Source organism: Martes martes, assembly GCF_963455335.1.
Source record: "Martes martes genome assembly, chromosome: X".
Classification (NCBI taxonomy): Eukaryota; Metazoa; Chordata; class Mammalia; order Carnivora; family Mustelidae; genus Martes; species Martes martes.
The window spans coordinates 91771161-91795110 of NC_137897.1; the positions used below are offsets into that span (position 1 = coordinate 91771161).

Below are 23950 nucleotides of genomic sequence, written 5' to 3' on the forward strand. Positions count from 1 at the left end.
TCATTCCATAACTGGGAGCCTGTATCTCCCATGCCCCTTCACCCATTTTTGCCCATTCCCCATTTAAATATTTACTTCATAATCCCTTCGAGGTTTTTTAGTTTACCCTTCCTAGAACTCAAGGGGCCCCTCTCCAAGTAGGGAAGAATGTTTAGCATTTTAAAGAAAACATAATGTTAAATTGAGGAGTTTACATTCTTATTTATTTATAGCTGCCATCTATTTTTAAACTTGGAAAATCCTACTTGTTAAACTAGCAAAGCTTATTCCAAAATGGGGACAGAGTAGTAAAATCCTCGGCTCCCCCGTACCCTTGGCTCTGGTTATTCCAATGATCCACAACACCCTCTTTTGGTGATTAGCTGATTGAACTATGCTAGTTATAGCAGTGTGGACTGCTAAAACACATGTGAAAACACAACTTAGAAACTTAATCCGTTAACCTGTTATCCGGTCTGAGAACTTAAGGATCTAGATAAGAGCTGGGTATTTATTGGGCAAATAAAAGCACAGTTGAGTGCAGAACTAAAGAAAAAAAGTTTTATTAACACTTAAAGACAGACTTAGTTCAAAAATATAGTTGAGCAATTCTACAACCTTTTGTTTTCTACTGTTAAGTGTCCTTTGATAATGAAAACAAAAGGGAAAGAGAGTTAGAATGTATTTTAAATCTTTGACACATCCAGGTGCCTGGGTGGCTCAGTTGGTTAATCATCTGCCTTTGGCTTGGGTCCTGATCTCAGGGTTCTGGGATCGAGTCCAGCATCGGGTCCCTGCTCGGTGGGCAATCTGCTTCTCCTTCCCCTGCTCCCCCTGCTTGCGCTCTCTCTCTGCCAAATAAATAAAGTCTTTTTTAAAATAACAAATCTTTGAAATATTGATAGCAAAAATTTTGTTTTCTCCTCCTATGCCATTTCTCTTGAAGTCATTATAAAGCACTTCTTCTAATCAAGATGAAATGAAATACTACTGACAAGCTCACATATTGGTGACAGATGTTCTCCTGTTTAGAGTTTTTAAGGAAAAAAAACACAAAACCTAATTTGTCCCATTGGGTGGTTTCCTAAGCAAGCAAAGGCTTGGGCCCCTTCCCCCCTGGGGCTCACACCAGAAGACCAGCAACGGCCATTTCTAGATCCTTTTTTTGTGTGTTTCAGGCACTGAACCAGAAGGGAAAGGGAAAGGAGACGTGCGTTTCTCCCTGTCACACCCACCCCACTTGTCTCAGTCAGCCAAAGCTCTTGCTGTTCCTAACAGAGAGACCTTAAGGATTATTATTCTCTTCCTTTTACCTAAGTTACCTCTAAGTGGTGATGATTACTGGGTGTCGGTTACTCTCACCCCCACGGATATAAAAGAAAACCAGGTCTAAATGTCCCTATTTCTATTTTATCTGAGAACCCTCCAATATTCTAGATCTCCTTCTTTTAAGATAGACCTCATGTACCTCTCCCTCTTCTCTTCCTGGGGGCAGGCACAACTGTTCTCCCTCCCTCCCCTGTGGGCGGGGGGTGGGGGAGACAAGAGTCAAGTCTCCGCATTCTTCCACCACCACTTGGCATCCAAGGTTCGACAAAACTGCCGTCCTAGAGGGGGCTCCCCCAACAACCCAGAAAAAGGAATTTCCTTTCCCATAGAATCTGTTGTTTTCATTCCTTATAGGGTAATGTTGCTCCCTTTCTCAAGTCTTCCTACCCTGAATCTGGTAGCTTAAGTCCTGTAGGCTTTTTATTTCCTGATTCCTTGCCAATCACAGCCTTTCCCCTCTTTTGCCCTCCTTTCAGGACTTTGAACCTCTTATCCTTCTTCTGACCAGCAGTCTTCCTTTATCAAGGGTTCGACTGCTTCCCCATCCTCCAAACTCCTCCCCACTTTTTTTTACACCCCCCCCCATCACTTGTGCTCAGGGTAGTGGTCTGTCCCTGGGCAGTTTGCATCTTGCTTTCCCTGGGACAACAGTCAGGAATAGAGCAGCGATAGCTGTGAAGGGGAAGTCAGGAACCCAGGTCGAATGCCCTGGAAGATCCATAGCGGAAAATCACCTTCTGCAATGCTACACGGGGCTGTGTGAGGTTCCTGAAGTACGCGCCTCCCTCTGTTGGGGTGTAGACATGGGTCACTTCTAGATTCAGCAACTCGCTTCATCTGAAAATCTTTCCAGCATTTTAAAGACCCTCACAACCAAAAGGGTCCTCTGATCACTGGACAGTTTGGTGGGTGCCAATAACTTAAGGAAACAAGGGGATATTGTCTCCTTTGGGTAGAGTTACGTCAGGCATAGGAGTCAAGCTAAACACACTTAGCGAGGATAGTGAACTCGGAGGCTAGCAATCCGTAACAGCCGTCTTGTCACCAGATGCAGCAGACCACGAGCTCCGAAGTGGGTGTTGACCTGTCAGTTTCTGAGGAAAAAAAAAAAAAACCAACCCATAATTTGCCCTCTTCCTACTTACAACTTATACCGGGAGACTCTCTACCACGATGCTTTAGCCTCATCAGATCTCCGTTATAGGAGTGTGCCTCCTTTTGTCCTCCCCTAAATCGCAGCATTCTAGAAGAATCCTAGATTTGGGAATCCCTTAATAAATCTTAGCTCAGACGAGAGTTTTTTCCCTGCCTACAGACCTAGCAGCCAGAGGCCTTCAGGGACTGATGCTTTTTTCTCTGCCAAGGACTACACTGTATTGCTTCGCTCAATTTGGGGGGCCCTCTTCCATCCTGCCTGGCTCTTGACTTCACCGAGGTGCTCAAACGGGACATTTTCTCCTCAATTTCAAAACGCTCTCCTGATGCACTACCCGAAGAATGGCTGAATCAGACCTGTTACTGGTCCCCAGCAAGATAAGGGGTATTATCCTGAATGTAAATCAGCTATGTGACTGAGCATAGTTAATTCAGGGGACATTTTCCCCGCCGTAGACTTTGTCGAAGAAGGAAATGACGTATTGATTCATGTTCTGGTGCAGGTTCCTTATCTTGTTGTGGTCCAGCGCTTTGAATAGAACACTCTAGAAGTCTATGACAGACCATTTTAGGCACGCTTATCTTTAGAAACGAAATGTGTCATGCCCTATCTTAAGTGTCTTTTATTACCTAATTTCTTTGAAAAAAAATGGCCCTAAAGTCCATTGGGTCCAAGTAAATCTCATTGTCATTTCCTCCCCTCTCAGAAATCCACTGATTGCCTCCAATGTGTTTCTCCATTCTTGAAAAAGGACTTCAGAATAACCCCATCTTTCCTCACCCAAACCCCGTCTGTCTGTCTGTCTGTCTGTCTCTCTCTCTCTTTCTCTCAGAAGCATGGTGCTTCCTTGATAACTCATGCTCCAGCAAGCATTTTACCAGACAGTGTATGTCTAGTTAGCTTTCATGTAGACAAGAGGAGTTGGCAAAATCCAAGCCCCGATACATGACCTTTTTTTTTTTAACCCAAATTCTGAGGAATCTCCTAAATATGAAGTCTGACTCTCTTAAATCTTCTTTCTGTTTTCCCCAACCTCTAACCTTGGGGAGCTTTCCCAGGCTTCCGCTATGAGTAGATCATGCTTTCTAAGCATCACTATTCCAGAGGTTCTAGAACAGTAGATTGCCAACAATTTTTATTCCCTCGCGACCAGCCAATTTTTACCCGCTAGCAGATTCTTTTATAAGGAGGCTGGATTTTCTGTAACTCTTAAATTCCAGCCCACCTACGGAAGGGTAAATAAAGGCAGCCACGACAGGAGTTGTTGGGACACGTTCCCCTGTCCAGAATGTGGCTGGCACCCATGTGGCCTGCCCTCTGTACCTACACTCTTTGCTTGACAGGAACCACTTGGTCCACAGTCCTACAGCAGCTGTCCTCAGCTTGAGCTCACTTGCTGCGTCTCCGGGGTCCAGCTGTAGCTTCACTCACTTTACCAGCTGGCAACAATTGTCCTATCTTGGAAAAAACCCATTTATTTATTGGTAGCTTTGCATTCAGCACTCCTTACATGCTAGGTTCTGTTCTAAACCCTTTGCGTTTCCTTTAATTCTCACAAAGTCGCTGTTACCTCTGTTTTAAAGCTGATGAAACTTTTTACAGTTCTAGGGAGATGAGCAGGGCTCGAGTCACACAATTAGTGCTAGACCTGAAGCTATTGGACTCTGAAAGCTCTGATTCTCCCAGGGTCTGCCCCTTTTCTTCAAGGATGATGCTTTAGCCCTGTTACATGTTTTCTCTTTCTGCCTCTCTTACAAGTCCTGGGCTAGGCTTCCCCCAACGACCCGCTTCCTTTCCCAATTCTGCAGTGAGATTAGGAGCTAGAAGTGGTTACAAAAATTCATTCTCTGGTTACCTGAACAGTACATGGCCTCCTTGATTAGGTGACAAGCCAGAAACGTACAGGATCAAAGTGTTAGATGACACTGGGGAAACAGGGACTCTACTAGCCCTTGAAGATGAGGCAGAATCCCAGAAGGAAACTTACTTGTTGGTAACCTGAGCTCGCTTTTGGGGGGAAAAGACGGGTAAAATGTGTAGTGGATGGGAACCATTTGTAAAATTCTTTACAGACTGAAAATCGCACTTAGGACTTTGATCGGTACGAAAATATCCATGTTCGTTTTTAAAGGTAACGAGTTCCTGTAAGGCTGATTTACAAAATGCCTTTTTTTTCTTTTTCCATGGATGGGACTGGAGGAGATTATGCTGAATGAAATAAGTTAAGCAGAGAAAGTCAATATCATATGGTTTCACTTACTTGTGGAACATAAGGACTAACATGGAGGACATTAGGAGAAGGAAAGGAAAAGTGAATTGGGGGAAATTGGAGGGGGAGACGAACCATGAGAGACTGTGGACTCTGAGAAACAAACTGAGGGTTTTGGAAGGGAGGGGGGTAGGTGTATGGGTGAGCCTGGTGGTGGGTATTAAGGAGGGCATGTATTGCATGGAGCACTGGGTTTGGTACATAAGCAATGAATCTTGGAACACTGAAAAAAATAAAACTAAAAAAAAAACGCTTTTTAAAAAAAATAAATTCCTTCCACTGCTTTCTGTTCATACAGAATTATTCCCCAATGGATGTTCAGCCTTCAAGAAAATTACTCCCAATATAGATGAAGAAGGAGCCATGAAAGAAGATGCTGGAATGATGGATGTCCATTATAGTGAAGTAAGATTCCAGGGCCTGCAATGCCAGTTATAGGAATTTAACTTCTTGAAATTTATATTAAAAAATTATTACAGCTAAGTTAATTTGGAAGGGAACTAAGGACTGGTGAACTGTAAACATGAAACCTTCCCAGGGCCAAGATGTCCCTATTTGGAATATGGAGCCGTGACTCTGGAACGGATCCTATCGTCTGGCTTTAGAGAGGCGATATTTATCATCTTCAAACTGCCATCCCAGTAACCAGATCAGGGTCAACAAACTTTGGAAAAACCTCCTTTAAAAAAATATAGCTCACAATGTAGCTGCTCAGCAGAGTATGCCCAAGAGTCTGTTTAAACATGGAAAATTTCTGCTGTAAATTTCATATGGCTACCAAACGGCTTCGGTTGTCCATCAACAAACATTTATTGGCTTATGAGCAAGGCCCTGGACCTGGTGATGTAGGTGCTATAAAATAATCAGCCAGGGCCAAACCCTCCCTGACCTCCAGTGCCTACCTGAATGGCTAATCCACCTACACAGAATGGGGCAGGGGGAGGAGGACCGTGCCATTTGAAAGATATACACAGTGTGTTCCCCGTAAAGTCAAAGGTGAGAGAGGTGCCTTTGAGCCGAGGTAGAACAGTGAGCTGTGATTAGAGAGGGGGGAAGAAACAGGACACCAGAAGGTGGTCTAACAGAGAGGAGACTAGCAGGGACAAAAGCTACAGGGTGGGAAGGTATAAGGCTTCGGGGCAGTAGAATGGATCCTTTTGGCTAAACCCGGTTGGGTTCACATAGAGAAGAGAAGTAGTTGAGGTCAGATTTTTGAGAAACTGGCTGTTTGGGCTTTATTCAGGAGAATGTTGAATTGCTCTCAAAGGTTTGGGGACAGAACAATGGCGGGATGAAAGCAAGGAAGAGGAGAGGGTAATTTGGCAGTAATGTGGGAGACGTATTGAAGATAGAGGGTAGAGAGAGGGCTGCCCAGGAGTCTGGATGTGAGGCAGTCAGGGCCGAAACCCACCTGCTGACTGAGTCAGGAAGCACTGTGAAGAAAGGAGGAGGGCCTGCTGGGAGGAGAACAGGAAGGGGAAGAGTCAAAGGTAGCTCTGAGTTTTGGGGTTTGGATATTCCAGAAAAACTACAGGTGGATGATTTTCCAGGGAAGATAATGAATTCCATCTTTGATGTATGTTGAATTTGGAGTAGGAGTGTTACCACGACGGAAGTAACCATCAGGCTTCTAGGAGTTTAGAACCAAATCTGAGGAGAGAGATCAGGGTCAGAGAGCCACATCTGGAAGTCATCTGTTGAGAACCAAAGCAGAGTGAGGGTGGGAGATAACAGAGCCAGTGAAAACCAGAGAACCAAACACTGAAACACAAAGAAGTTTGCAAAGAGTGGGAAGATGAAAAAATGAACAAAACCAGAAATTTAAGGGGTTATAGTCCCATAGAAATACATTTTTGAGAGTTGTATTAAGAAACATAAGCAATCAGATTGAAGTGACAGAGACATACTTTATTATACTGAGTGAATTGTTTTGTTTTTAAATACAAGACAATCTCAAGTTAGCTGTAGTTCATGTAGCTAAAATGACATGTTTAGAAGCTTTAACTATTTCTATATGGGTCTCTTGCCTCATCAGTAACATAAGGACAATACCATCCTGGTCAGTTCAAAATAAATGTAAAGCTCTCTGTAGCTCATTAGGCACTACAGAAACGTCGGGCTTTGTGGCTGATGTACTTGACAGTGACGTTACACTTTACTCCAGAACCTAGAAGGGTAGATATTTACAACATGTTTGCTAAGTCAATTATAACAGATACTCTAGAAACTTGCATTTTAATTCCAGTTCAGTGCTTGACTGTGAAGCCTTGGGGAAGTTAATTCACTTTTTTTTGGGGGGGGGGTCTTAGTTAGACTTAAATGATTCCCAGAGACCTCCAGTTCTTATGGGCTGACAGTGGAAGAACTCAGGGGAGTTATGGAAGATAAATGGTTGAGCCCAACTGTGAAGTTACATTCTTGTCTTCCAAATAACAGCTTCAGCTTATTCATAGAAATAGCCTTGAGCCTGAGTCAAATACCTTCAAGGAGAATGGCAACATTTCCTATTAGTCAAGAACTATAATCTGTTTTCTATGTAAACACATTTGCTGGAACTCTCGTCTGTTCTCAGTAATAATTTATACATTTTATTTGATGTATACAGATAGAATCATGTCCAGAAAAGCCTTTGTATGTTTCAGCTTATGGAAGAAGGCTTCCTCCTCATGCTCGAGCCAAAGGAAAAATAACTGACACTGATTCATGAGCTTTATTGAAATGAAAAGTACAAATGGTTGTCTATTTAGTGCCTGTATTTACATATGTGAACTAAACCAATAATAATGAAATTTAATTTGTTTCTAAAACTGCATGTCTGACCTTTGGTTTGGAATAGTTTTTTTTAAGATTTTATTATTTGTCAGGAAGAGAGAGAGAGAGAGAGAGCACAAGAGTGGCAGAGGGAGAGGGAGAAGCAGGCTCCTTGCTCAGCAAGGAGCCCAATGCGGGACTTGATCCCAGGGCTCTGGGATCTTGACTTGAGCTGAAGGCAGATGCTTAACCAACTGAGCCACCCAGGCATCCCATGATTTGCAGTAGTTTTTAAGGATGTAATTGGCACATTCCTAAGCAAACAGTTTGATGAATTTTGATAGTTGTATATATCCATGTGACTTATCAGCAGAAACAAAAAATAGAACATATCCATTCTTGCATAAAGTTCTCTTACGCCCATCTCCAGTCAGTCTCCCCTCCCTACCACCTAATTTCTATCACTATAGATTAGTTTTGCCCGTATCAGTGTCATAAAAATGGAATCATTCATTCCATTCAATAAATACCCTTCTGCATGTGGCTTCTTTTGCTTAATCTGATGTTTTTGAGATACATCGATGTTGCTAAGTATATCAAAAGTTTGTTCTTTTTCATTAGTACATAATATTCCATTGTGTTGATAACTGATTTTTTTTTTTTCCTGAACCCAATCTCCTGTTGATGAATTTTGGATTGTTTCTATTTCGGGGCTGTTATGAATAAGTCTGCTCTAAACATCCTTAATCTATGACCTTTCGTGGACTTATACTTTCATTATTCTTGGGTAAATACCTAGGAGTAAAATTGCTGGATCCTAGGGAAGTTGTGTATTTAATCTTATAAGAAATTGCCAAGAGTTTCTGAAAGTGGTTGGACCATTTTATACTTCCACCAGGAAAGGACGAGAGTTTCAGTTGCTCCCCATCCTCACCAACATCTGATGTGGCTAATCTTTCTTTTATTATTGCCATTCGAGTTGGTATCTCATTGAATTTTTAATTTATATTTTCCTTTTTTTTTTTTAAAGTAGTCTCCATGCTGGGCATGGAGCCCAATGCAGGGCTTGAACTCATGATCCTGAGATTTAAGACCTGAGCTAAAGTCAAGAGTTGGACCCTTAACCTCCTGAGCCACCCAGGCACCCCATTGTGAACCAAAAATATGTTCTGGTTTTAAGTTCTTTGTCAGATACATGTGCTGCAGATTTATCTTTGATTTGTTTATTCATTTCTTAATTGAGTCTTTTATTGTGCCAAAAGTTTTGGTTTTGATGAAGTGCAACTTACCATTTTAGTGGTTTGTTCTTTTTATGTCTGGTCTGAGAAATCTTTGCTTATCTCAAGACTGCAAAGGTGTTGTCCTACCTTTTTTTCAGATTTTATTTTTAAGTCATCTCTACACTCAACGTGGGGTTCAAACTCACAGCCCTGAGATCAAGAGTCACACGCTCCTCCAACGGAGCCAGCCAGGCACCCCCTTACCTTTTCTTCTATAAACTTTGTCTATACATGTTATATTTAGGTCTGTAATCTAGAATTCATTTTTGAGCCTGGAATCAGATAGAGGTCAAGGTCGAAGGCAGATATTTAGATGGTTCACACCATATGGGGGAAAATGAAAAAATTTCCTTTCGCCTGATTGAATTACTTTGGCACTTTGGTCTAATTTCAGTTCTTTAGGTATGCGCAGCCTATTTCCCGACTCCGTTCCCTAGCACTGACCTGTTTGTCCATCTTGATATGAATATCATACCATCTTGATTGCTCTAAGTTGATAAGTCTTGAAATCTGATAGTGTTAGCCCTCCAGCTTTTTTTTCCCCCCAAGTCATTTTGGCTAGTCTGCATCCTTTGAATTTCCATATAAAATGCAGAATCCTCTTTTCTAATTTCCTCAAAATAGCCTGCTGGAAGTTTTGGGGGCATTTTGTTACAGTTAGGTATCAGTCCACGGAGAGTGATGTTCCGTGATTTTTCAGGACAGAAGTCTTTTGCTGGATTTATTGGTAGATGATTGATGTTTTGCTGCCACCGTAAATAGTATTGCTTGATTTCTTTCTCAGTTTGTTGTTGCTAGTATATATCCATTCAGTTGATTTTTGTATGTTCATCTTCCGATCTGCCGCCTTGCTAAATACAGGTATTTGTTTTAGGGGTTTGTGTATTCCTGAGACTTTTCTGCATATGCACTCATGTCATCTGCACACACAGGCGTTTTTACATTTGCCAGTCTAGATGCCTTTTCTCTCTTTGGGTTGCCTGGTTGCACTGGCTAGCACCTTCATCATGTCAAATTCAAGTGGTAAGAGCGGACATTTTGACCTGTTCTCAAACTTACACGAGAAGAGTGTTCAGCCTGTAGATTTCTCCCAGGTGCCCTTTATCAGACTGAGGAAGGTTCCTTCTAGTTCTTGTTTGCTGAGAGTTCTTTTTTAATATCATGAAGGGATGTTGAGTTTTTTCCAATGCTTTTTCTGTATCTATTGCTGGAGGTACAGTTTTCTCTTATCTCCCGCTTTGTTCTGTCTAGTACAGTGAATTTTTTTTCCCTATTATAAGCCAGCTTTATATTTCTGCGACTCACTAGTTTGTAACAGATTTTTAATTCCCCCAAAGTCCTTCCTTCCCACTGTTGTTAAGAATTCTAATTTGGCTAGTAAATCTTAATATACATTTTTCCAAGTAGCAGCATTCGATGCCACTATACTAATGACTGAGGAAACCAATATAAATAAGATATTGTTACTACTCTTGAAAAGTCGCAGCCCATTTGGAAAGTCAGAGACAAAGATAATGGGCAAGTAGAGGGATATATATCCACCCAGTGAATTCTCAGAGCAGGATAAAAGGTATCTAGTGTTGACTAGGAGAAGGATCCCAGAAGAGGTGATATCTAAGCCATCTTAAAGGGGTTAACCCCCGGAAGGGGAGTAAAGGGCATAAGGCCCAGCATGGACAAAGGCACAGAGTGAGGGCCACACTGTGGTACCCCAAACTTCTGGTAGCTCTTTGCTGTTGGAGCATAAAGTACAAGACTGGGCACCATGAATGATGAAATTATAGAAGCGTCGGCTGGACTATTGCAAGCCTCATGTGCCAGATGAAAGATCTTGTCCTTTGCTATGTGAATGAAGCGGCAGCCATCTTGAAATTCTAAGAAGGGGAGAGGGACGTGGTCTGGTTTGCCTTTGGAATCAGAAGCCTACAGCAGATAGATTTATAAGTGGTCAGGATGGAGGCAGGAAGATCAGTGAGCAAAAAAATAATGCAGTCCTAAACCTTAGCAGTGTGTGTGGAAGTAGAGAGGAAGGGTCAGATTTAAGAAGCATTTAAGAAGTCAGACTGGCAGGGCGCCTGGGTGCCTCAGTGGGTTGAAGCCTCTGCCTTCGGCTCAGGTCATGATCCCAGGGTGCTGGGATCGAGCCCCACATCGGGCTGTCTGCTCAGCCCGAGGAGCCTGCTTCCTCCTCTCTCTCTGCCTGCTTCTCTGCCTACTTGTGATTTCTGTCTGTCAAATGAATAAATAAAATCTTAAAAAAAAAAAGAAGTCAGACTGGCAGAAGTTGGCGACAAGCTGATGAGAGGATGATGAGTGGAGAGAGAGCGCTCTGGGTCTCCAGGGCTGCCATAATGGACCCACATGTATCGTCTCATAGCTCTACCATCTAGAAATCTGAAATCAGGGTGTCAGCAGGGCCATGTTCCCCTCTGACACTCTGGGGACAATCTTTCCTCGCCTCTTCCTAGCTGGTCTCTGGCGTTCCTCGACTCCAGACTCTGCTTCTGTAGTCACATGGGGTCCTCCCCTGAGTGTCTATCTTCTTGGAAGGATCCCAGCCATATTGGATTAAAGGCCCACCCCACTCCAGTGTGATTGTGCCATAATTAATTATATCCTCGGTGACCCTATTTCCAAATAAGGTCACATTCTGAGTTAACTGGGGGTTAGGACTTCAGTATCTCTTTTCAAGGGACACCCTTGAACCCATCCCAGGGGTGGAGTCAAAACGACTCTTAAGTCTTCTAGCTAAGAGTTCATAGGCTGTTGCCCTTGGCTGAATAGGAAAAACACAAGTGAAAGAACCAGTTTAGGAAGAAGCTGAGTTCGGAATTGCCTAAAGGGTATACAAGAAGAGCCATTTTAGGGGCGCCTGGGTGGCTCAGTGGGTTAAGCCTCTGCCTTGGGCTCAGGTCATGATCTCGGGGTCCTGGGAGATCGAGCCCACATCGGGCTCTCTGCTCAGCGGGGAGCCTGCTCCCCCCCCCTCTCTCTGCCTGCCTCTCTGCCTGCTTGTGACCTCTGTCTGTCAAATAAATAAAATTAAAATCTTAAAAAAGAAAAAAGAAGAGCCATTTTAGCATTCAGCTCTGTAAATCTCAAGAGCGTCTCATCTCTTCAAGAGAGAAACAAACTTGTTAAGACTTCTGGCTAGCCGGGGTAACAGGCTTCATCTTCTCATTGTTGAGAACATGAGATGGTTATAAAATAATTTGTTGCAACTGTTATTTTCCGGCAAGGTCAGATATCTCTATCTTGAGCTATTATCCCCTCATCCTTCCCCCAATTTTTGGTTCAACAGTTAGGAAGCAAGCATTCTTTACCAAAATCACTTCATTTTCATAAACACTCATATCGCTCCCACAAGAGCTTGAAAGTTGTCAAATCTTCTTTTTTAAAAAATTTAATTTAATTTTTTTCAGTGTTCCAAAATTCGTTGTTTATATACCACACCCAGTGCTCCATGCAATACGTGCCTCCCTTAATACCCACCACCAGGCTCACCCAACCCCCCACCCCCCTCTCCAAAACCCTCAGTTTGTTTCTCAGAGTCCACAGTCTCTCAAATCTTCTAAAGATTCTGTTAAATTATGCGTAAATACAGCTTCAGTATAAAAAAGAAACAACATTCAGAGGCATAGTGGGATTTATCCCATCAGACCTTCATTCTCCAGTTGGAACAAATAATGCATCCCCTTTTAAAGATACTCTTTCTTAACGGGTGACACTTTTAAGTACAGTTAACATCTTCATTGTGTGAGTAAATGAAATAAATAGGTATGCTTCACTATTGTCAGGGATTACTTTCATTATTTTTGAGAAGGGTTTCCATTTCAAGTATTTCAAGTATTTGATTTAAAAAGTAGAGTTGCATAAGCCCTGCTCCTTCGGTGCACGTTCTGTTTGTTCTGTGTGTACTTGAAATGGCTCAGAATTTATTTGCCCAGAACCCTCAAACCATCTCTAATTCCTGATTGCGTTTTGCTCTTAATGCAGGAAGTGTTGCTGGAATTGCTAGAACAGTGCGTGGATGGCTTATGGAAAGCAGAACGTTACGAAGTAATTTCTGAGATTTCCAAGTTGATCATTCCAATTTATGAGAAGCGTCGTGAATTTGAGGTAAGTCATTTAAACATGTGCATCATTGGCCTCAGCTATGTTTTGGGGGAAAAAAAACAGTCATGTAGTTATGTCACTATCCCTCTACTATGCATCCTCTGAAAACTAGAAGGTTCATTATATTACGGCATTTGTATTTGATTATAGAATATAGATACTTAACTGTGTCGTTTTGAAATATTTGTCTAATTTGAAAGTTCCTATCCTTCAAAATCCTGTGAAATCCTAAAATGAGAATCCGACTTTACATTCATAGAGATTTGCCAAAGGAAATTAAGGGTAAAACGTGTAGACTATAAGTTTAAGTTTCGATTATATAAGTGGTTCTTAAAACATTTTAATCTAGCAGTTCCCCCCCTTTCCTCTCAGGACGTAAAAAATTCAGTGTTGTCTTCACCAAACCTTCACTCAAAAAAGCTTCTGAATTTCCCTGTTGCCCTGAGAAGAGACATAAGCCTAGCCTATTCTTTTTAGTTCGATGGAGAGACTAAAGTTTCTGACAGCTGACCTGGGGGACGTAATTAAGACACTAGGAATCGTCCTACCATGAGGATTTTTTCCAATTTAGTCTGCCAGCCAAAGCTGTTGATAAAGGGTAATTAATAAAGATTAGTAGTGGGGCACCTGGGTGGCTCAGTCGGTCGAGCATCTGACTTTGGCTCGGGTCATGATCTTAGGGTCCTGGGATCGAGCCCCATGTCAGGCTTTCTGCTTGGTGGGGAGCCTGCTTCTCCCTCTTACTCTCCCTCTGTGCTCTCCCTTTCTCTCTCTTTCTCTCAAATAAAGAAATAAAATCTTTTAAAAAAGAAGAAAAGAAATGACATTGCTCCTTTCATCAAAGCATTACATCCTAAGAACCTTTGTAAAATGTCCATAGTACCTACTTTCATACTAGCTTAAAGATAAGGCTACTAGAAACCCAGGGAGCATTTTGCTGCTTGGTCAACTAATAGGGAAGAAAGAAAAATATATCTTCTCTACACATGAAAGGAAATGATATTTTCGTAGGGACACTACTCCCATTTCCTTAGAGGCTTGTAAAGGTCTGTGCAGAACCCCTGACGTTCTACATGAGATGTAGGCATTGTTTCTAGGACACCGGTATGTAATTTTTCTCTGTATATTTATGGGATGGGCTGAAAAGTGTCAGAGATAGCAGCCATAAAGATAAGGAAAGCTTCCCTCCAGTTGAGCTCAACTGTTTCTGTGCTCCCCTTTTCTGTTGAGGTGAAATTCACAGAACATGCAATTAACCATTTGAAAGTGTACAGTTCAGGATCATCGAGTGCATATGTGATGCTCGGAACCTGCCACCTCTCTCTAGTTTCCAGACATTCTCATGGTCCCAGAAAAACACCCCCTACCCACTAAGTAATCACTCTCCACCCCACCCGCCATTTCCTGGTAATCACTGACCTGCTTTCTGTCTCTCTTGGATTTGCCTATTCTGGATGTGTCATCAAAAGGGATTAGTGAAGATGTGACCTTTTGTGTCTGGCTTCTTTCACTTACCCTGATACTTAAAAGGTCATCCAAGTCATAGTGTGGATCAGGACTTCATTCCTTTTTATGGCAGAATGATTTTCCATCGCATGACTATGCCACAATTTGTTTATCTGTGTATCCTGTGGCAGACATTTGTGTTGTTTTCGCCTTTTGGCTATAATAAATAGTTGCTGTTACAGACATTCATTTCTGTGTGGCCATATGTTTTCATTAATCTTGAGTGTATACCTAGGAATGGAATTGCCAGGTTTCGTGGGATAATTCTTTGTTTACCTTTTGAGTAACCACCAAACTGCTTTCCCTTTTACCTTCCCACCGGCGACGCATACATTCCGCATTCTGAACAACGCTTGTTACTTTGGGTTTTTCATTAGAGCTGTGAAGCGGACGTGAAGTGTTATCCCATTGTGGTATTTGGTTTGTATTTCCTTACGACCAATGATTTTGAGCATCTTTTTATGTGCTTGTTAACCATTTGCATGTCTTCTCTGGAGAAATGTCTATTTAAGACCTTCGCCCACTTTTAAATTGGGTTGTTGGTCTTTTTGTTGTTGAGTTGTGAGGGTTATTTTTGGTTAAGATTTTTTTTAAAGATTTTTATTGAGAGAGAGAGCGAGCACGAGTACGAGTGGAGGGAGGGGCAGAGGGAGAGGGAGAAGCAGATTCCCCTCTGAGCTCGGAGCCTGACACGGGGCTCAATCTCATGACCCTGAGATCATGACCCGAGTGGAAATCAAGAGTTGGATGCCCAACCGACTGAGCCACCCAGGTGCCCCTGAGAGTTCTTATGTTTTCTGATAGTAAACCCTTACCAGATCTGTAATTGGCAAATATTTTTTTCCCATTCTATAGGTTGTCTTTTTACATTCTTAATGTTCTTTGCACAACATGCTCCCTTTTTCTGGATGTACAGATGAAAATGTTCTTTGAAAACTTCTGTAAGCTTGTGTAAACCCAGTGCTCACTGAGGCGTATACTCTTATTTTTATATCTGCATTTTTTATTTTAATTTTAAAAATTTTAAGATTTTTTTATTTATTTGAGAGAGAGAGCATGAGTGATGGGGAGGGGCAGAGGGCAGAAGGAGAAGCAGACTCCCCTCTGAGCAGGGAACCCAACGCAGGACTCAATCCCATGACCCTGAGATCATGACCTGAGCCTAAGGCAGATGCTTAAATGACTGAGCCACCCAGACACCCCTCTGCCCTTAGACTTAACATGGTTGAAGAATTTTGTCTAATCGTGACAAAGGGGCAGGGACCCTAACAAAACCATTTTGAACAGGAAATCGTATTGCTTCCCCAAACCTCCCCCTCCACCCCATGCATGTGTCTTAACCATTTAGTAATGAACCAAAAGACAAAGCTGATTTGTATATCCTCCTTTTTCAGAAACTTACTCAAGTTTATAGAACTCTTCATGGAGCTTACACAAAAGTTCTAGAGGTTATGCATACAAAAAAGAGACTTTTAGGGACTTTCTTCAGGGTTGCCTTTTATGGCCAAGTAAGTATACTTCCGCTCATGAAGTTGTTTTTCTTTTTAAACATTCACCTTTGAATTACTAGATTGCTACAGCAGCGGGTACTGGTTCTTGGAGTCTGTCTAGGTAGAGGGCAGATCACAGCAGCCAGAAGCCTCTGTGAGTGTAAAGTTCACTTTGGTTTCCATATCTGAATCCATTAGTTCAGAGTACAACATGGAAGATTTGAATTTTTCCCTCAGTTTCATTTTCTGTTGAACTTCTTAAAGTGTATATTTAATATCTATTATATTAATTACATATTATATAACATATATAATTTTAAATAAATATATTGATATTAAATATTGATAAATAAATATATTTATATATTAATTATATTAATATCTATTATATTTAATACCTGCAAGCTTTCAAATAAACAGGGAAGTGTGACAGGGAATGAGAAAAACCCTAGTGGGGAAATCTTCAGACCAAGGATATGTCCCTGCAATGGCGAATTTGATAACTCTTACTCGAAATTAAAAGAGTGAATACACGCCACGTGGCTCTCAGTGCTATTGAAAACATATTTCAAATATATTATTGCCAGTTACATCGTGCGCTGTCTTTAACTGCTCTGCTTGCTCCGGCTATCAGTGATTGTGTGTTTCACTCTATAATAGTCTTTCTTTGAAGAAGAAGATGGGAAGGAGTACATCTATAAAGAACCAAAACTCACCGGCCTCTCGGAGATTTCCCTGAGACTCGTGAAACTTTATGGCGAAAAATTTGGCACAGAGAATGTTAAAATAATTCAGGATTCTGACAAGGTAACGTATACCCTGTGTTTCGAAATCATCGTTTGTGAGTTCCAAACGTGGTACACTCCTGGCTTTTTCCTTTTTTAGCTGGTGGGGGAGAAGTATGGAAATACAGCCTGTCCAGACAGTGAAAGAAAGGATGGGGGGTTTTTGGAGTCAGAGAGAGCAGGATTCAAATCTCCATTCGCCTCTCTCTCTCTCTCTCTCTCTTCTTTTGAAGATTTGTATTTATTTGAGAGAGAGAGCATGAGAAAGAGATTATGAGCAGGAGGGTAGGGTAGAGGGGGAAGCAGGCTCCCCGCTGAACAGGGAGCCTGACGCGGGGCTCGATCCCAGGACCCTGGGATCATGACCTGAGCCAAAGGCAGACGCTTCACAGACTGAGCCACCCAGGTGCCCCAAATCTCCATTCTCTTGCCATTTGCTAGCTAGGTGACCACAGGGAAGTTACTTAACTTCTCTGTGCCTCATTTTTCTCATTACAAAGTGGAGAGAATACTCATGCCTTTAGTGCATTTCCTTCAAGCTGTCCTTAGTTTAGTAGTTACATGTGCAATGAAGTACGTTTAAGAGCGATCCCTTGGGCTTGCTCTAAAAGTTACCCAACCCACCAGGCCCTGGCAGGCCAGGATGAAAAAGGTTCCAGCAAGAAAGCCTCTTCCCCAGAGATGCATCGTTTGCCATAGGCGACATTTGAGGAAAGCACCATAGGAATGCCTGACCATTCTTAGTCGCCATAGATGTGCCCAGAATGAGAGCCGGTTGTTAGGACAGGAGGGACCTACCCAGCGTGGGATCTGCAGGCCACAGTGATACTTACTGAGTGACGAGGATGCAGGTGACCTAGCAGCTAGCAGGCAATGTCAGAGCAAAAAGCTCATGGCCATGGTAAAGACCGTTCACGGCCCGTCATGAAAACACTCTCTTGGCTTTGGAGACTTGTCTCCCGTGGAGATGGTTTTACCTTGACTCTACGCCTGAGACATTTTAAAAGCAAATCTGCCAGTAGGTTCCACGTTCATTAACATTTGACACCATCCCTCTACTTCCTTCTTCATCAGTTTCACTATTTTGTGGTGATTTATTCAGTTAAGACAACGGAAGATTTTATCTCCCTGTATCCAGATAGTCTCGGGCTCGTTGCCGCACAACTGTTACTATAAATGGGAAGTTAATGGAAAGCCAGGCTTCCTGAACAACACGCAGTTTTTCTGCCTGACTTTGCCTCTGAAAACCTGGTGAGCCAGCCCTAGGGACAAACCACTCTCAGGCAGCTGGACTGCTGACATTATGTTACGCACAATATGTGAGTCATTCTCCATTGACGACAGACGTCATAAGCAGTTGCTACTTTGAAAGTCCTTATTTCTGTCTTGATGTGTGCAAGTAAAGATTAAAAACACTCTTGTACCTTGCCAAAGAACAAAATCTGCTTAAGAGCACAGACAGTTCGAAGAGCTGTTTGGCAATATTTTCCAATATTTTAAACATATGTTTCTTTGGACCCAATAATTTCACGTTTAAAGGTTGTTTTTTTTTAAGGTAGGGAGAAGGACAGAGGGAGAGGGAGAGAGGCTCTGAAGCCAGCTCCGCACCCGCAGCATGGAGCCCAACCCAGGGCTTGATCTCATGACCCTGAGATCATGACCTGAGCCAAATCAAGAGTCAGGTGCTTAACACACTGAGCCACCCAGGAGCCCCTGAGTGTTTAAGATTTTATCCTGTAGGCATACACTACCAGAAAGATGTATGATTAAAGGTGTTCATGGCTGCAAAGTTTATAGAGCAAGCTGGAAGCAATCTAAATGTCCATATGGCTAAAGAAATGGTATTACCCACAAAATGGATATAGTGACCTATGCATTAAAAAAAATTTACATAGATTTATTTAGAAGTGTCGATTTGAACCTGTCAAGATATATTCTTGAGCAGGGAAAAAAGTGAGGTGCAGGAAATCATGGCTAGGCTGATCACATTGGTGTAAAAAATGATGTTCACAATAACTTGTGTATTCTTAGGAAATTTCTGGAATGAGACACACGAAATTGTTAACCGTGCCTACCCCTGAGGAGAGGGACTAGGGTCTTACACAGCAAGAAATTGTTGACTTTTCATGGATACCCTTATGTATGGTTTGAACGTTTTACCATATACATATTTTACTTTTATAAGGTTAAAATAAGGCTTGACCTCTTTTTTTTGTTTGTTTCCCTTCTGTATTTTGTCTTAGCCTGGATAATTACCTCAACCATCTCCTGAGTTCTCTTAGGAAAGATCTTAGCTTTTTTTTTTTTCCCGAGTCTAGTTGACATGCAATGTTACATTTGTTTCAGGTGCACAACATAGTGATTCAACAAGTTTATGCCTTAATGCCATGCTTAAGTGCAACTCCCACCTGTCACCACTATTACAGTGTCATTAACTGTATTCCCCGTGCTGTGCCTTTTATTCCCGTGACCTATTCATTCCGTAACTGGAAGCCTGTACCTACCCCTCTCCTTCACCCATTTTGTGCATCCCCCCCTTCCCCACCCCTCTGGCAACCACCAGTTTGTTTTTGTTTGTTTGTTTGTTTTTTAAGATTGATCGATTGATTTGAGAGAATGAGAACACACAGAAGGAGTGGGAAAGACAGACTCCCTACCGAACAAGGAGCCGGACCCCGGGCTCGATCTCAGGACCCAGGATCATGACCTGAGCCAAAGGCAGACACTTAACTGACTGAGCCACCCAGGCGTCCCCAGTTTGTTCTCTGTAGAGAAATCTAGCTAGTGACTGGGAGAGAAAAGAAGATTAAGGTTTCTGGAGCTAGGCTTTTAGATTTTCATGTAAGATCAAATAGAATGGGTTTGAAGAAGTTAAAAGATGCTAAGAAACTTTCTGTCCCCTGGCTGTCCTCCTGTATCTGCTGAGGGAAAAAAAAAAAAGGGTATAGAGACTGCTCCCCGAGAGGTTTTTGTTGTCTTTTCATTTGTTTGTTTCCATTTTTGTTTTCCACACCAAACACGAAAAAGGGCTATATCATCAGTTGGAATAACATTGACAAAGTCACCAACAGCGAAGGCCCAAGTCAAACTGAACTGGGAAAACACTGAAAGAAGGGCCTGGGCATAGCGTTGGGTGAATGGGGAGACTGATGGAGGGGAGGGTATCTAGGGCCCGCAGACGACTGTCCAGCAGGGACAGCTCTGAGATTTGCCTCTGGCAGCGTAGCTTCTTAACATGGGATTTAAGCTTTTCACGAAATGGTCCATAACCACTGCAGTTTATGCCTCTGGAAGAGAACCATTCTGCTTTCCTGTGGTCCCTTTGGAGGACCAGAGGACCCAAGATAGGACTAATGTCATCAAGCGCACCCACTCTTACAATGTCAGTCACTGCTTGTGGATGTACAAATGGGTAAGCTTTCCTGTAGGATAGTTGTGTCGTGTATATCAAAATCCTTGCTACCATGTAAATCTTTTAAGGAAGCCGCTTCTAGGAATTGATGCTACGGAATAAATCCGAAAATAATGCTCGTAGTTTTAGATGCAAGGATGTCCCTCGGAGCGTTGTTTGCAATCACAAAATGTTGAGAAACAACCTAAGACTCTGTTGATAAGGGACTGATCCAGTAAATCGTGTCTATCCATATATCCATTAAAAGTCACGTTAATGAGCGGGGCACCTGGATGGCACAGTCAGTTAAGCGTCTGCCTTCGGCTTGGGTTGTGATCCTGGGGTCCTGGGATCGAGCCCCACATTGTGCTCCCTGCTCAGCGGGGAGGCTGCTTCTCCCTCTCCCTCTGCCTCCCCTTCAGCTTGTGCTCACTCACACTCTCTCTCAAATAAAGTCTTTTTTTAAAAAAAATTCATGCTAATGACCATATAGAACTATATAACTAAAATGTGTTTTTTGTTACACATACACAGAACATTTCTTACTTTGACCATTTTTATGTGCAGAGTTCAGTGGTGCTTACAGCACCATGTTGGAAAGAAGCAGCAAAAGTGGACATCCTTGCTTTGTTCCTGATCTTAGAGGAAAAGCTTTCAGCCTTTCAGCATTGAGTATAATGTTCACTGTGGGTTTCTCCTAGGGGCCCTTGATTAGATTGTGGAAATTCCCCCTGTTCCTGGTTTATTGAGTATTTTTATTATGAGAGATGTTGAGTTTTGTCAAATGCTTTTGCTGCATCAATTGAGATGATCATGTAGGGCTTTTTTTCCCTTTATTCTGTTTATGTGGTGTATTACCTTGATTGATGTTCATATGTTGAACCGTCCTTGCATTCCAGGAATAAATCCTACTTGGTCATGGCATATTATTCTTTTAATATGCTGCTGAATTCTCTTTGCCAGTATTCTGTTGAGGATTTTGCATCATAAGGGGTATTAGTATAGGGGTTTTTTTGGTAATATCTTTGGCTTTGGTTTCAGAGTAATACTGACATTATAGAATGAGTCAGGGTGTGATCCCTCCTCTTCAGTTTTTCAGAAGAGTTTGAGAAGGGTTGAGGATAGTTCTTCTTTAAGTGTGTTGTAGACTTCACCAGTGAAGACATCAGGTCCAGAGATTTTTCTTCATCAGAAATTTTTTTTAAGATTTTATTTGTTTGTTTGTTGGTTGGTTTGTTTATTGGAGAGAGAAAGGGAGCAGACAGGGGACGGGACAGAGGGAGAGAATCTCAAGCAAACTCTACACTGAACGTGGAGTCTGACATGGGGCTCAGTCCCATGACCCCGAGATCATGACCTGAGCCAAAATCAAGAGTCAGACACTCAACTGACTGAGCCATGCAGGTGCCCCAGAATTTTTTTTTTTTTTTAAGGTAGCGTCTGTAACCAGCACGGAGCTGACATGGGGCTCAAACTCACAACCCTGAGATCAAGACCTGAGCTGAAATCAAGAGTCAGTTGCCCAACTGACTGAGCCACCCAGGGGCTCCCATCAGAAAATTTTTGATTACTGATTCAGTCTCCTTACTAGCTATAGAGCTATTCAGATTTCTCTTTTTTTTTTTTCATGGTTTAGTCTTTGTAGACTTTGTGTTTCTAGGAATTTGTTCATTTCATCTGGGTTATTTAATTTGTTGGCATTCAGTTCTCATAGTGCTCTCCTATAATCCTTTTTATTTCTATAGAATTGGTAGTAATGTAATTTTCATTTCTGATTTTAGTAGTTTTGAGTGTTCTTTTTTTTTATTAGTCTTTCTAGTTAAAGGTTGTCAATTTCATTGACTTTTCAAAGAACCAAACTTTGGTTTCATTGCTTTTCTCTATTTTTCTATTCTCTATTTCATTTACCTCTGTTTAATCTTTATTTCCTTCCCTCTGCTAGCCTTGGGTTTAGTTCCTCTCTTTCTAGTTCCTTAAGTTGTAAAATTATGTTGTTGAATTGAGATCTTTCCTATTTTTTAATGTTGTGTTTATCACTATAAATCTCCTACTTAACACAGCTCTTGCTGTGTCCTATAAGTTTTCCTTTATCTCTAAGGATGTTCTAATCTCCTTTTTCATTTTTTTCTTTGAATCTTTTTAAGTGTTTAGTCTCCACAGATTTATAAATTTTCCATTTTTACTTGTTATTAATTTTTAACTTTATCTCATTGTGGTTAGAGAAGATACTTTGTATGATATCTGTCTTTTTAAATCTTTTGAGACTCAATTTGTAGCCTAACATGCCATCTATCCTGGAAAATGTCTCATATGTACTTGAGAAGAAAGCATATTGTTGTTGGGTAGAGTAGTCTATATATGTCTGTGAGATGTAGTTGGTTTATTATGTTCTTCAAGTCCTCTGTTTTCTTCCTTACTTACTTCTGTCTGCTTGCAGTATCTAGTATTGAGAGTGGGGTATTAAAGTCTCCAAGTGTTACTGTAAAACTGTTTCTTCTTTGAGTTCTGTCCATTTTTGCTTTGTTTATTTTAATGGTCTGTTATTAGGTGTATAGATGTTTATGATTGTTTTATCTTCTTGCCGTACTGGACCTTTTATCAATATACAGTGTCATTTTTGTCTCTTGTGAACTCTTAAAACTTGAAGTCTGTTTCATTCAATATTAATATATTCACCCCTGCTCTCTTTTGGTTACTATGTCCATGGAATCTCTTTTTCTGTTTTTCATTTTCAGCCCCTGTGTGTCTTTGGATCTAAAATAAATCTCTTGTAGACTGCATATAGTTGGATCATAATTTTTTAATCCATTCTATAAATCTCTTTGGATTACATTTTGATCCATTTACATTTCAAGTAATTACTGATAAGGAGAGATTTCATTCATTCTGTTATTTGTTTTCTTATGTGCCTTAGATCTATTTAGTCTCTCATGTTTTGCATTACTCTCTCCTGTTTAATTAATTTTTATGGTGAACTAGTTAAATTTGTTTCCCATTTCCTTTTGACTGTATTCTTCAACTCTATTTTTGTGGCTTTCATGAGGATTATATTTAACATCCTGAAGTTATAACACTCTAATTTGAATTTATACCCATTTAACCTCAATACCATACAAAAAATCTGCTGCTTTAATAGCCCCATCCCTACCATTTTCAGTTGTTGATGTTGTAGAATTATATCATTGTACATTGTGTGTCCAAAAAAATAAGCTAATAATTTTAAAAACATTTAGCCCCTTAAATTATATAGAAAATAAAATTATTATTTGTGATGAGTCATTGCTCTCTTGATGCTTTCACAAATCTCTCTTTGTCTTTGGCTTTTGACACTTTGATTTTAGTGTGGTTCAATATGGGTCTCCTCGACTTACCTACTTGGAATCTTTTGATCTTCTTGGATGTTTATAATCATTGGGAAGTTTCCACACAGTATTTCTTCAGATATTACCTCTGCTCCTTTCCAGCTCTTCTTTCAGGGAGTCCTACAGTGTGTGTGTTGGTCCACTGGGTGATGTTCCACATGATTTTTTTTTAAGATTTTATTTATTTATTCGCCACAGAGAGAGAGAGAGCACAAGCAGGGGGAATAGCAGGCAGAGGCAGAGGGAGAAGCAGGCTCCCCACAGAGCAGGGGGAGCCCGATGTGGGACTTGATCCCAGGACCCTGGGATCATGACCTGAGCCAAAGGCAGTAGCTTAACTGACTGAGCCACCCAGGGGCCCCCAACTTGATTGTAGTATCTTCCAGTTCTCTATTACCTCTGTCTGCTCAAATCCATCTTTGAATCCTTCTAGTGAATTTTCATTTTATTTATCATATTTTTCAGCTCCAAAAATTTGTTTGGTTTCTTTTTAGGTTTTCTCCCTCTTCCCTGATACTGAATTTGTCTATAAATCG

At 41.4% G+C, this 23950-nt stretch overlaps 1 protein-coding gene across 1 annotated transcript in view; it reads left to right on the forward strand.

Annotated features, from left to right (window-relative positions):
• DOCK11 (dedicator of cytokinesis 11) overlaps positions 1-23950 on the forward strand; it is a 186329-nt gene that overhangs the window by 153238 nt on the left and 9141 nt on the right. Inside the window, exons 45-48 of the mRNA XM_080795085.1 lie at positions 5032-5138; positions 12761-12883; positions 15781-15894; positions 16537-16683. Of these exons, the coding sequence (XP_080651211.1) occupies positions 5032-5138; positions 12761-12883; positions 15781-15894; positions 16537-16683 (491 nt within the window). The remainder of the gene's footprint in view (positions 1-5031; positions 5139-12760; positions 12884-15780; positions 15895-16536; positions 16684-23950) is intronic.